Source organism: Maniola jurtina, chromosome 3 (assembly GCF_905333055.1).
Source record: "Maniola jurtina chromosome 3, ilManJurt1.1, whole genome shotgun sequence".
NCBI classification, from domain to species: domain Eukaryota; kingdom Metazoa; phylum Arthropoda; class Insecta; order Lepidoptera; family Nymphalidae; genus Maniola; species Maniola jurtina.
Window position 1 is genome coordinate 5,184,566 of NC_060031.1, and position 15,540 is coordinate 5,200,105.

Consider the following 15,540-nt stretch of genomic DNA (forward strand, 5'->3'; position numbering starts at 1 on the left):
CATGGTAGCTTTGGGAGATAACAGGTAATAAAGGTGTTAAAACATCTTACGCCAAAGTGAAAAGTTCAATTTTCCACGTCACGCATTGCCAGACAGTGTCGTGGAAACCACCTGCCAGACGCCGGGGGTCTGGCAGTGGGTTGCCATTGGAAGACCCAGCCCATAGAGATAGTATATAAACAATAGAGGTAGTCATAGGTTGTTGCCGCTCTTGTACATCCATTTGTCAAATAGATATTGTTATCTCGGTCTATTTCAGGGAACCTCCGTTCGGGTAAAAGCGATAGCTCATATAAGTCTGGCAACAACGCACTGTATGTGTAACTGGTGACAGTAGTTGTCAGCATTTGGAGACAAAACATTGGGATTTGATGCAGCGTTTTTATAAAATTCTAAAAATCACAAAAGTCTGGGTTAAAATTAAGATAAAAACTAAAAACCAAATGTGTGGCGCTGTGTTTTGTGCCTCCAGATATAAGAAAGAAGGCGTCCAAGTTCCTGAATTGCCTTTTCATAGGTAAGTCTTTAATAACTATTTCATCGATACCAACCGCGACTTTTATTCCGAAAATCGCTAAAAATTAAAGATTTACATGTTTTAAGAGTAATTATCTCGTGTAATACTGACAAAAATCACGTTTTACAGCGCAATTTAATTTTAATTTATGAATTATTTTAGGCATCATTTGTAGTGATGTGTACACACTTTACCGATAAAATCAAATTTGTCTTTTATCGTATAAATAACATTTGCTTACTTTTGTAGATTTCCAAAATGTCCTGAAATTAGAACTGCGTGGATTTGGACAATAAAACGAAAATCTGGAAGTGAAAGGTATATTTTCGTCTATGCTCCAAACATTTGGAAGAGTCTTGTTAGGTTTCTGGTTTAAAAATAAATAAATTGAAATCAGATGCAATACCAACTATATTTGAAAGATATCCTCAATAGTCAATACCATCAACCAGTAAGCACTAAGCTCTTTCAAATTGTATGTAGGTACTTATCTACAAATAAATATGTAGTAATGTTACACTTTTCTTTATTTGACAATAGTTAAACAAAAAGACACCAACAATTAATTAATTTATTAATTTTTTTATTTATACAAGTATATTTGTATAAAGTGGACAGGGAAGCACTTATCTCTATAAGAGATCTCTACCAGTGACCCTTGGCAGTGCGAGAGGTTGTAAAGGGAGTAGAATAGGTACAGCAAAGAGAGACAGTAATTATTATGGAAAAAAAAACTTAGTAGATATCATGTTATAATATATACTTAATTTTAAGGTTTGAGGTACAAGTGAGTTTAAATAATTTCTAAAATTAAAAATTACCTAATTGTTTTACTGATATTTTTTTAAATTTTATTATCATCATAAAGAATTATGCATTTTTGACTAGGTAACAGCAAGACTTACATTAATTCATTTAATTTCAGGTTATAAAGGACGAACGAAACAAACTTCGAGAGCTGGCTAGAAATGAAACAAAAACGAAGGTTTTGAGCATTTTCCTCAGTCAGTTTTCTACGTCCAGCTCTCTATAATTTTGTTGACCTAGAATTCTTGACTTTTACTTGGCTTTTTATATTATAATAGAGCAAGATCCCGGAAGCGCCAGACTGTATTTATGTACTTATTTTCTGAGAAACGGCCAATTTATAAGTATCAGCTGCTGCCTACTAAAGGTACATATGTATAACATTACTCACTTTTCTTAAAGTCTGAGTGTAGATATAATATAAGTAAGTATGTTTTACAGAAGATTGTGAATAATTAATATTCAATACTGTCAGAAACTTTCCGCCACAAAAGTAACATAATATAAAATATGCCTACGTTAAATATAGTAATAATACTAATAAATTGATTTGAATTATTTGAAAAGTGTTTCATTTTACTCTTGTTTTTACTGAATATATAATAACCGTCCGCGTGAATTTATAGGTTTTTAAAAATCCCATGGGAAATCTTTAATTTTCTGGGGTAAAAAGTTGCTTACGTCAATTTTCAGGACGTAAGCTACCTATGTATCAAATTTCATATAAATCAGTACAACGGATGGGCCTTAAGAATCCCATGGGAACTCTTTGATTTTTCGGGGATAAAAGTAGCCTATGTCCGCTCCCAAGGTAACTCTGTACCTTTCATTAAAATCGGTTAAGCTGCTGGGCCGTGAAAAGCTAACAGACAGACTGAGATACACTTTCGTATTTATAATATTAGTATGGAGTATATATTGCACGTGGTCAGTCGTAGTAACATAGAAAATTAATTTTGATGTAATATCGATATACCCAAATTCGCCGTCCCAACTCTAGATGGTGCACACAGTGACAAAATGACGTGCGCACACATAAATAATTGACACGCATTTTGAACTTAGTGCCTATCCATATAATCCTTCATCCAAGACCCAGCCTTAATAGATCCTCGAGCGAATAGACAAACATCGTTAGATCTTACTACAGGACAGAAATGATAAAAGGAATAAGTACTTACGTCACCAGTTTTCATAAAAAGGTCAAATAATATGAGTGACGCTTGTGTCTTTCCATCATCACACCTGATAGCGCCATTTGTGGTGGCTAATAATGTGTTCTTGAAAGCATTAGAAGATCCAGGGCTAATAGACTCTCCGGTTGAAATCTATAGAACGCACTTTTTTGCTTAGACTTAAGTTTCAGTTAAAATGAGACAGATTTATGCCAGCGGTATAACTCTTTCTAGTTTTGACAGTGTCTGAAGTCTGAGCAATGTCAAAGTGCACTCTATAGATTGCAGCGTTAGTCTCTAGTCTCTATCGAGTGGACAAATAACATCAAGGTCTGTCAAAGGAGGGTCCTGCTAGATACACAAGAACCGCGTAATAGGACTCTTGAAGAGACTTACCTACTTATGAAGTTATGTTTAGCTGTGGACTTCCATCAGTTGTGAGGCTGAAAGCCGTGAATGCTGTATTTGGTTACCGACGGATGATTTGTAGAGCGTAGGTAAATATTGCTTTGTGTGTATGAACTAAGCAGATTCGCATTTTTGGACGCTTGTTAAGAGGGCTCTCTCCGTCACTCGTTTCCACTCGTTTCATACAATCGTAGTTCCAATTTCATTTGAATATTAATCAACCAAAGTCCATGAAATTTTGCAGACATATTCTAGAAACTAATATCTATGTCTGTGGTTTTCCAGATTTCTGTTAAAATATTCGGTTTCAAAGTTACGCGGTCTTAAAATTTTCATACAAATCTTGGAGCCCCTGTAATTTTAAAACTACATATTTTTAGAAAAATCTAAAACACCACAGACATAGATATTAGTTTCTAGAATATGTCTGCAAAATTTCATGGACTTTGCTTGCTTAATATTCAAATGAAATTGGAACTAAGTATGATTGTATGAAACGAGTGGAAACGAGTGACGGAGAGAGCCCTGTTAAAGTAAGTAGGTAGATAGTAATTACCGTGAAAACTCAAGTTGTGCGTCATGTTTGACGAAAACCATTGTTTCGGAGCACACATTTTATCAATGTGGACTTTCTGTGGAAAAAATCACAAGAGTAATTACATACTATTTCGTTTAGGAATCTAAGTAAGTACCTATAGTATCTCACCACGATCACATTTTGTTTTTCAAAAGTAAGTTTGACGAACTGTACTCATTATAAGTTTTCTTATCATCATCTAATCAGAAACTTCTTTCGATCACTTCTACCTAACTATGTTTTGACCAAACGTTCGCGTCTTTGGCCACTAACAAAATTAATTGAGGCTTTGTTGCCTAAAATCTTAACATCCAAAGCGCGTTCTACGCGTGAATCGCTGCCGTAAATTTTCCCGTACCTACCTACTTACCTAATTCACCCTCAATCTCTGCGCAAAAAAAGTTCTAAGTAAGTAGGTACTAATACCTATTATAAACACGTAAGTTTGTATATTATATGGATGGATGTATAGATGTTTGTTACTCATTCACGCAAAACTACTGGACGAATTTGGCTGTTTGGAATGAAGATAGATTATACCCTGGATTAACACATAGGCTACTTTTTATATCAGAAAATCAATAGGTTCCCGCGGGATTTTTAAAAACCTCTATCCACGGGAACGAAGTCGCGGGCATCAGCTAGTCTTTTCTTTACATATTTTCTTAGTCGTTTCCGAAATCCCTTTGTCGTAGACATCTTCCTTCTGAATCGGATGGGAAACATCGCAAGCGTGAAGCCGCGAAACCATGAACCTACCTACCTACTTACACTATTGTTTTACTTCCTTAGAATAATAACGGTGTAGTCCCGTTGTCCCCGTTAACAGGGACAGCGGTGAGGGAAAACATCGTGACAATAGCCTAAACCATTCGCACTTTGAGAGGAGACCCTGCTCAGTAGTGGGCCAGCAATGGGTTGAATATGGCCATGAAAATTGTTATTTATTATCTAACTAGCTGATACCCGCGACTTCGTTTGCGTGGATGTAGGTTTTTTAAAATTCCCGTGGGAACTCTTTGATTTTGCGGGATAAAAAGTAAGTAGCCTATGTGCTAATCCAGGGTATAATCTATCTCCTTTCTTAATTTCAGCCCAATCCGTCCAGTAGTTTTTGCGTGAAGGAGTAACAAACACACACACACACACACACACACACACACACACACACACACACACACACACACACACACACACACACACACACACACACACACACACACACACACACACACACATACAAACTCTCTCATTTATAATATTAGTGTGATAGTGTGATTTCCTACCTACCTGTTAATTAAAAAACTAAGGCCCGTTTTATCAGAAATGGTCAAATAAATTCGAAAAAAACACACAAGTAGCTAAACAGGTAATATTATTAGTTAATTTACCTACCTACTTAACATAATACAAAAGTAGGTAGGTAGATACTTACTTAATTAACTACCTACGTGGTGATCAAAAATGAAACTGATAACAAAATTGTACTTATTTATCTTTATTAAAACCAACGTTTTAAAATGAATATTCGGACACAGCTTACAAAATCCTCACGGCACACACGGGTTCGGGCGGCAGCTGCCGACAGTCGGGGTCAACTTGTTATGGCAATTTAGATTGCGTACCGTCTCGCTTCTTCTGACGCGAACGAGAGAGACGCAGCGATACGCGTCGGCCGCTATCACCGGTCGTGCCGTTCGCGTCGGGCACAAATCGGCTCCCAAGTTAGTACGCCGCGTCACTCACTCCAAAATGGACGTCCGGATGGTAACGCTAGATCCAAAGGCGATCAAAGACTTATTAAGAATGTACAGAGAAGCCCCTTGTCTCTGGGACCAAACTGATCTACTTTATATGAACAAAGAAGCACGAAAAGAAGCTTTTGAGGCGATATTAAAAAAAATGAAAACGTATCACGAAGACATAACACTGGATATTGTCAAGAGGAAGCTAGAAAACATGAGAGCCACGTACAAGAGGGAAGTAAGGAGGGTAGGTACATTTTTTTGTTATTTTATTTATTTATATTAATGATAATAATTAGTTACGGTAGTAGATTTTTAATTCAACAAATTATATTTATATTTTGACAGGAGCTAATGTCAGCTGTATAAACAACTGTATTTATCCATTTATCATACAAAGGTTTGTCATTCCGAAGTCATCAGTCAGAATTTTTACTTCACCCTATCTATGAATCCTTATTGTATCCATTGAGTCAATGATTCATGTCTCTTTTTATCCCAACACTATTTATTTATTTTTAGGAAAAACTGGCAGCCCAGAAAAATGCCAATTTGCTGTGTTTATTTAAAAATTCGACTATAATTAGCTTAGAATAGGTGGCGTTGGAGGCTGGCAGTTGGGATTCTACACACGATGGCAGTTGGCACTTGTTGACTTTTCAGCACTCAAGTTGCCAACACCCGACAACACTTCACGTTGTACAACAATCAGCAACAGTCAACACGTATCACGACGTGGGGTTGGGTGTTTCCAACTGTCTGTGTGACTCAACTTTAAAATTTGTCACAGTATAACACCCCTCTTTTTTGGGTCGGGGGTTAATAAAGAGGTGGCAACTATGACGTCACAAAACGTATTTTGCATGTCTAATTAATACGATTTTTTCGATTTGAATGTAATATAATAAGGCCCTAATTAATACTTTTTACTTCATTAAAGTAAGTATAGAGCTAATCCGTATCTGATCATTCTGTCATAACGTCATGTTATTTTTAATTTTATAATAGGACGTTGTATAATACCTATGACTGTGTTTCAAGTATATTGTCGGGTTAATCAGTAACTGATTAAAAACCACCCATTACATTTTGATAAATGAAGTATCAGTATAAGAAAGTAGTCATTTGTTTCGCGTATCATAAATTATTCATGGGCTATAATATCATTATATGACAAAACCAATATGGCGGATATAACAAAACTAATATGGCGGATATAACAAACAAAAATTTTTTTTTAAAGAAAAGATGATGGATAGGTCTAAATAATTGTAATACGTCAAGAAAAAAGATTTGAGATAAATCTGTCGAGTTTGTTATTAATAATTTATCATAATTAGATGAGAACTATAGTAGAGTGAACAATAGTATGACAAATCCAATATGGCGGTTATGACATACAAAAGTACCTACGTCAAAAAATAAGATTTGGTTATACGTTACGTTGTTATTACGTTTGGTATCAAAATATGAAAGTTCTTATCGTATAGGAATTAGGTAACGAAAATTTATTTTGATTTAAATTATTTATAAATCAATTTTTTTTTTTAATTTATCTTTTTTATACAGATGATGGCGGCCAGACAGAGGGGCGAAGATGGATACCGTACCACGCTTTGGTACTTTGATCTCATGGCGTTCATTGATGGTGGAAGTGTAACTAATGTCCAATCGTCCAGGACCACGGATGATAATGACGACGAAGAAAATGAAGAAGACGAAGACCAGGACAATGATGTAAGCATACATTTTTGAATAAAAAATTTATATATTGCATAAATTTTAAGTTCTCACTCGCCATGTTTACGCCACGTGTTAATACGGTCATGTCAAAAATACGGGTTACCCCTAGAATAAGGACTAAAATCATACTTTTGACATAACAAGTAGCACATAGAACTAAAATGGCGAGTGATTTCTCATTTCGTACGGATTATACATTTGACCTTCATAATAATAATTTGTCTGTGATTTTCAGGACACTCACACCGAAACGGAATACCCATATTACGCCGAATACTTAGAAGACGAACCAAAACCAAAGAAATCAAGAAAATCCCACAGTATCGTAACAAAAAAAGTAAAGAAAGAGGATACACAACCAAGCATATCCGGCGTTTTCTTAACCAATCCCGAGCACGAAGAACCAGTATTGTTCAATGAGAACAGCGAAGCGGTGGCATTTGGCAAAGCACTTGGTTATCAACTTAAAGAAATAGAAGGCATACAAAGAGCCATAGCAGAGAAATTGATATCGGACGTGATATTCAACGCTAGGCTAAACAAATTGACAACCAATTCCACGATACAATTGAATTCTGATTTTACTAATCTTTAGCAGCAAATTAATAGATTCGGTTAATAAGATGTTTTGTTTTATTTGGGATACTTCTCCTTTCAAAAGTAATATTGACAAGTGTAAATTAAAAATTTATAACACCCCCGACAAGTGAAGGTTAAGTTTCAAACGGCTGAACCCATTTTCTTGGATTATAGCTAAGAACACTCTTGATCCGTTCAAACAAAAAAACTAAATTAAATCGGTTCATTAGTTTAGGAGCTACGATGCCACAGATAGATACACATGTCAAAGTTATAACACCCCTCTTTTTGGGTCGGGGGTTAAGTATCAAACTTCATGAATCTTTCTTTACAGATGAGTTACTTTGAAAAGTCCTAAAGCTAAAGAACCTATTGTTTGAAAATCCTAATTTTAATATCAATCAACAAGAAAATATTATTGTTAGATAGTGTGAGTTGTACCGAGTTTATGAATTATGTCTGTAGTTAGGTTCTTCAGTATTGAGCCCCCAGCTTGGCCGATCGGTCGCCATGCCGCGAGCACCCGCCGGCGCTCGGATACGATGCGGTCGGAACCCGACGCATTGTACGCAAGTTACTAGGAGCACATAAGCTGCAAAGAGGGTCTTCTGTAGTCATCAGCTTCCAAATACGAATCTCCTTCTATCTGATACTCATTGCCTTGTGTTGATGTAAATAGAGTTTACATTCTACATCCAAGGGACCTTTGTATTCTGGTTGTTGATATGAATATAGCAACAGAGAATTGGACTTTATTTAAATTCCCATCACAGCATATATTATATGATTGCGATTGCGCGAATAGCGTAAACACATATTACGAAGACAATAGAATGCAGTAATAGAAGTGGTACAGTATTTTTACAGTGTGATCGTTGTAATAAAACTAAATAAGTAAGTAGTAGGTACACTTCAACTGTACAGAGTTCTAAGGAGATGAAGAACAGAACTCAATGGATAAGAGTAAATTGCTCGCGATCAGTGTAATAGCTTATTAAACAGTAGGTTTTTAACGACGCATAGCATATTTTAGTACAATAGGGCCACTAAAAATTGAAAAAAAATTAAAAAAAACCGACTTCAAAAACCACAAACACTCAAAAGTAAAAATAATTTTTGTGTCCACAAACACTAGAAATCCAAGTGTGAAGCTCGCCCGACTTCATACATACATTACACGTGTAGAAACAAAAAATATTTTTTACTTTTTAGTGTTTGTGGTTTTTGAAGTCGGTTTTATTTTATTCTTTTTTATTTTGATTTTTTTTATATCATATTTTTGGTTATGTAATTAATGTTTTTTCCCCTTTACTTAATTTTCTGTTGTTTCTGTTATTTTCTTATTTGTTGTTTCTGTTATTTTATAGTTTTTTGCTTGTTTTTTCCGTTTTTTTTTTTGAATATGATAACAATTAACAATGCCATATGCAAAAAATGAGAATAAGATAATAATTGTTTTAAATTCTATCATGACTTTTTTCATTGCTTCAGATTCTTTCATAAAATAATGTTTACACAGACACATAGAAATTATTTTCCGAGTATGGCTGACACAATATCAAGGTCGAATAGATTTCAAAATAAACTTGTAGTGCCTAGACAAAGAATTAATTTATATCAAAAAAACGTATACTGCATGGCCATACGAGTGTACAATAAGCTACCGGAACGTTTTAAAAAACTCAATATAAGCCATTTTAAATCTAAACTCTTCAAAACCTTGTTGAATAGGTGCTATTACTCGGTAAATGAGTTTTTTGAGGATGATATCAATAACATAGTGTAATATTTTGTCACTTTGTTTTGTCTTTTTCTATTGTAATAACTATAATTAATGAAATTTGAAATAATGCACTTGACTATATTTATAATTAATGAAATTTGAAATTTGACTCTTAATTCTGTTTGACATTAATTTAAATTAATTTTGTTATCTTAAATATTTGCACACTAATAATTTAGTAGAAAGTTAAGGACTCTAATCATAAATTTCCATCTTATTGTACCAACTTTCTCGCAAATAAATTATCTTATCTTATCTTATCTTAAGATTTTCAATTACAAATAACAATGAATAAGCATTCATGTGGGTTTTTATTCTAAGGCATTCATAAATCACTGATGAATACCTAACCATTGAATTGTACTACTACGTAAATAAATACCTTCGCCTACCTATTCCTAAATCGAAAGTGACAAACAAATATCTAATCGAAAATTAGGAGTGGGAGTGCCTAATTTTTATTTAGAAACTTCAATGCTGAACCCCTAAAACATTTCTCCAAAGACCCTCCCTTTGTGTTTGGTTTCAGCAAGTCCCTCCCTCGTTTTAATTTCAGACTTCAAAGTGGAATGCAAGATCTCCCTACTGCGTCTGTATTCCTAGTAACTTGCGCACAACACAACAGGTTGCGGTCGTAATCATAGACCGCGTGGCGGCCTCAGCGAGGACAAACCAAGGAACGAGAGGAAAAGAGTGAGAGATGAGAGAGGTCCTAGAGGCCAGCCACGACTGTGCCTCTGCATATGGTCAGAGTGAACTAATGGTAAACTAAAAAAGTTCTGCGTTCACTCAGCACTGGGATTTTTTTAACCGACTTCAAAAAAAGGGGGAGGTTCTTAATTCGTCGGAATCTTTTTTTAACCGACTTTAAAAAAAGGAGGAGGTTCTCAATTCGTCAGAACCTTTTTTTTTTTTAATTTTTTTTATGTATGTTCGCCGATTACTCAAAGACCCATGGACCGATTTGGATTTTTTTTTGTTTGAAAGGGTATACTTTGCAAGTGGTCCCATATAAAGGTGAAGATCTGATGAATATCTTCGGAGATGGAGAACAGAACTCATCAATGGATAAGAGCGAATTGCTCGCGATCAGTGTAATAGCTTAGTAAACAGTTGGGTTTTAACTGGGCATAGCATATTACAGTGGGGCCACTAAAAAATGTGAAATAAAAAAAATTCAAAAGAAAAATAAAACCGACTTCAAAAACCACAAACACTATATAGTAAAAAATATTTTTTGGCTCTACACGTGTAATGTATGTATGAAGTCGGGCGAGCTTCACACTTGAATTTCTAGTTTCTTTTATCTCTTGGCAGCAGAGTAGGTAGGTAGTTACAAAATTACAAACAACAAATTGAACGGAATATTTTAAATTATTATTGTGTGAATATAATAATTTAAATAAATTTAATAAATAATTTTAATAAATAATAATAAATCATTATGAATGTTTTGTTTTTAGCGCTGAAAAAGTAAACTTGTATGTCTTAGCCGCTGCATGACAAAATGCGACTGCAAAGCTGTCGGCTAAATGCTGAATCTCTGATAGCTGATAGATGGTGCTAGATATGCTAGGTGATGGTGATAGAGATTTAGCATTTATTTGTAGAAGATTCCAATGACCTACGAGAAGACTTCTCTTGAGTTCATAATATCTGGAAAAGTGCGTTTTTTATCTAATAGTGTGTCGATAAAGCGACCTTGAAGTTTTTACCGATGCAATCCAAGAATTCCCAAACGCACCTAAAGAACTTTTTACTTCATAAAACTGCCCAATTTGTCATAATAATATATAATACCTTCAGTGAGTTACCTGTAAGAAATAACACTGAACCCTCCGCCTGTGTAGCCAGTTCTCCGGAGGTCCCAAAACGATTCCTACGTCACATAGGTTTTTCTGCGTTTGCGTTTTTTGCAATGTTCGCGTGGAGCCCGGTAGCTTGCGGCTTGCACGCTTGGCGCAGGTGTAGAGCGATGTGCCTGTGCATCTTTTGTGGTGACACCACCATGTTCTATTATCCGCATCCATAGTGTACTTTCCATTATAGTACATACGTATTTAGTTGTTTAGTTTTTTGTTTTCAGCGACTAGTGCCTACCTCCGACCTGAATACCCTTAACGGGGAAAACTATATAGGTGTATATAGACTGATAGCATTCTATTTGGAAAGGCTGCCGCTGTCTCTACACTGATTTAAAATAAGCAGAGTTTTTAAAATAAATCTATAGAATATACATACGTAGCTGTAGTTGTAGGTTTATTTGTAAGAACGCACTAGAACGTGAAGAGGTAAAGGCAAGATCACAGAATACATGCCAACTCCGACAATAAATTAAAAATACCTACATTATAAATCAAAGTAAAATAAAGCACTGTTTGTGTGTGTTTTTATCCGTACATGATTACCAATACCTACGTTATTTACGTATGAATTCCGCGTAGCATTCAACTTTTGGACAGACTCGACGACCGGATATTATTTGCATAATAAATAACCTCGTACCCCGCCCGACAAGATTGCCTTGTGTGTCGTGACAACACTTGTGACGTCGTGTGTCTGGGGAGTTGCGCAGTGCGCGCTGTCCACCCGGCAATCATAGCCTCTATGCAGCTTGCAGACACATTCCTCTCAAATATCTTACCGACTACTAAATTCATCGTTGAAAATTGAGCTTTGAGTCAATGTTCTAAGGTTTATAATGCTATTAGCATTTTATGCTATTTATGCGGTAATTACACACATGCGCAATTGTCTGGAAACGAGAACAACGTCACAACATTTCGATTCGAAGAGTTTATCGCCTTGTGTTTCTGCTCGCCTAATAACAATGCCCGCTAAGCCGTGGCACGCGGTATCTTTTCTCGCGTAACATGTCGTGCGGACTCCGCGGATAAGTTTGCATACAAAATCCAATCGAGCTGCTAAAAAAATTGGCAGTTAGTGGGGACTGCCGGCAAAAGTTAATTTTGGATATAATTTTTTTTATTTGTTGATGAGTACACATACTTATACCTACTATTAAACACAAAATATAAGTACGTCTTAAAACAACAAGGGCCTAAAATGCGTGTGTGGCATTTCAAACAAACACGTTGGGTATAACGAAAAAAGTAAAAACTTGCTCGGAGTGCCAACAAATTGTGAAATTTTTTTTTCAACAAATTCTCAATTTGAAAATTCAAATCTCTATCGCCCAATTTTTGAAAAGAAAAAACTTCTTTAGTGAAGCGTTGAGTGATTCTTGGATAACTTGTTGCTAAGAGTGCCACTGCCAATGTGAAAACTAAATTAATGAATTATGAAATGTTTATTATTGATGCTACAATCAATTAGAAACCCCATAAAAATCATCTAATATTTCATAGTTTTAAGTTTACACCTCTATTGACAGCCCCTCTGCCAATTTTTTTCAGTCACACAAACAGCAACACCACAAAGACGGCGAACGAGACTACCGCGCCGCAAAGAATGCTAAAGACGCTAAAATGATCCTTAAGCATCAGAATGAATAGGATCACATAAGTTACGAAATATTACATGAATTCAGCCAGTACTTTACAATAATTTACTTCCATTTTCAAGTAGCACATCGCTACTTTCGATCATTAAAGTCGCTTGGTTCGGTGACAGTGACAGCGCTTAAAAAGATTCCTATCATAACATAATCATTCTTATGTCAACAGAATAAAAGCAGTATTTTGAATGAACAAATGTAATCTGTTAACGGCATTCTGGTTCGGTCATTTGGGTTAATTTTATCGATAGCGTGAGTGAGATAGGGAGGGAGTAGAGCGTGTACGAGCGCACTGGAATGGCACGCGGCGGTAGCTCAGCTAAGTTATGGAGTCCTGGTAGCTGAGATCGCTTGCGTGTCGGTCGAGGTGGCGCGGTGGTCGGTGGCGCAGCGCTGTTTGTACCGCTCCATCCATGCCGCCACCCGCGCCGCTCCTATGTACTCGTAATAAATAAATGTATCCATTGGCCCCTATTTGGCCAGCATGTTGGACCAATGCACTGGTCCAAGAATAAGGGTACTTACACGTTTGACGTTCATTTTGAACTGGCTGACAACGACCGCGCCGTGATAATAGTAATAAACCCACCACGTAGGTTGTTGATAACAACGCTTCCTGAAAACAGCTATCAATTAATTATTATTTTTCTATAATACCTACCTTATGGACTAGCTGTATTTCTAATTCTGTGGACTACCTACACATAATAATAAATTAATCGTTTTCCGCATTGCTTACAATAAATTATTCAGAAAGGTCACGCCATACCTACCTACAGTCTATACTCTACACAACCTATTTGAAATGTTACGGACAAAGGTATACCTACATAAATACTACCTAGAAAATGAGATCTCAACCCCCCATTTTAACTTCATGTGTCAACAGCTGTCATGTCAAAAGTACGATTTCACGATGAAATCAGGAACTTTAGATTCAATTTTACGCAGTGTTTCTTGAAAATGAGTTCCATTTCGTATCCAGTGATTGAAATCACGAACTTTAGATTCAATTTTACTCAGTGTTTCTTGAAAATGAGTTCCATTTTGTATCCAGTGATTGAAATCACGAACTTTAGATTCAATTTTACTCAGTGTTTCTTGAAAATGAGTTCCATTTTGTATCCAGTGATTGAAATCACGAACTTTAGATTCAATTTTACTCAGTGTTTCTTGAAAATGAGTTCCATTTTGTATCCAGTGATTGAAATCACGAACTTTAGATTCAATTTTACGCAGTGTTTCTTGAAAATTAGCTCCATTTTGTATCCAGTGATTGAAATCACGAACTTTAGATTCAATTTTACGCAGTGTTTTTTGAAAATGAGTTCAAGTTTGTATCCAGTGATTGAAATCACGAACTTTAGATTCAATTTTACGCAGTGTTTCTTGAAAATGAGTTCAAGTTTGTATCCAGTGATCGAAATCACGAACTTTAGACTCAATTTTACGCAGTGTCTCTTGAAAATGAGTTCAAGTTTGTATCCAGTGATCGAAATCACGAACTTTAGACTCAATTTTACGCAGTGTTTCTTGAAAATGAGTTCAAGTTTGTATCCAGTGATCGAAATCACGAACTTTAGACTCAATTTTACGCAGTGTCTCTTGAAAATGAGTTCAAGTTTGTATCCAGTGATCGAAATCACGAACTTTAGACTCAATTTTACGCAGTGTCTCTTGAAAATGAGTTCAAGTTTGTATCCAGTGATCGAAATCACGAACTTTAGACTCAATTTTACGCAGTGTCTCTTGAAAATGAGTTCAAGTTTGTATCCAGTGATCGAAATCACGAACTTTAGACTCAATTTTACGCAGTGTTTCTTGAAAATGAGTTCAAGTTTGTATCCAGTGATCGAAATCACGAACTTTAGACTCAATTTTACGCAGTGTTTCTTGAAAATGAGTTCAAGTTTGTATCCAGTGATCGAAATCACGAACTTTAGACTCAATTTTACGCAGTGTCTCTTGAAAATGAGTTCAAGTTTGTATCCAGTGATCGAAATCACGAACTTTAGACTCAATTTTACGCAGTGTCTCTTGAAAATGAGTTCAAGTTTGTATCCAGTGATCGAAATCACGAACTTTAGAACTTAATTTTAGATCAAACAATAATAAATATATTTAGTATATTAATTTAAAAATGAGAAACTGAATGTCTGTCTGTCTGCTAGCATTTCACAGGGCGATTTTGACGAAATTTGGTACAGAAATAACTTACATTCTGGGGAAATAGAGGGGAATTAAAAAAAACATTAATCCACAAGGACGAGTTGCGGGGACCATCTACTTCGCACAGAGATGACTTGCTTCCTGAAAACGGACTGTAGAAAAATAAATAAATATAAGTAAAACGAATCTCTACAACAATTTTCACATAAAATTGAAAAGCAATAAACTTCCCAACTTATTTCCATTTTCCGCCCAAAGCGTCAACGCAATGTAATTTGCTTTTCAGCGCTCCACGCAATTCTACATCAATCTTAATAATGCTAATTTAGCTTTGCCGTTATCCACGTTTATTTTCAACCTTATTTTTAACCACATACGATTTAGTAATGAATATTTTAGGACTAAAATTAACATTGCGTTTGAATACTAAAAATTCTATCTTTGAAAGTCGCAACGTGGCCCGAGGCGTCGTTCGGAATTCTTCGCTGCGTTCAAATCGTGTTTTCGAAAGGGACAGCGA

At 35.6% G+C, this 15,540-nt stretch overlaps 1 protein-coding gene and 1 long non-coding RNA gene across 2 annotated transcripts; both read left to right on the forward strand.

Moving 5' to 3' along the window:
• The first annotated feature begins 473 nt into the window (after window positions 1–473).
• On the forward strand, window positions 474–1,736 carry LOC123879069. The gene is made up of 3 exons (XR_006798941.1): window positions 474–517; window positions 767–835; window positions 1,443–1,736. It is a non-coding gene; the product is annotated as an uncharacterized LOC123879069 (long non-coding RNA).
• Window positions 1,737–2,344: 608 nt separating this feature from the next.
• LOC123879026 lies at window positions 2,345–7,596 on the forward strand. The gene is made up of 4 exons (XM_045926513.1): window positions 2,345–2,349; window positions 5,023–5,476; window positions 6,799–6,966; window positions 7,208–7,596. The coding sequence occupies exons 1-4, from the start codon at window positions 2,345–2,347 to the stop codon at window positions 7,565–7,567; spliced, it is 987 nt and encodes a 328-aa protein (XP_045782469.1). The 3' UTR covers window positions 7,568–7,596.
• Window positions 7,597–15,540: the final 7,944 nt, after the last annotated feature.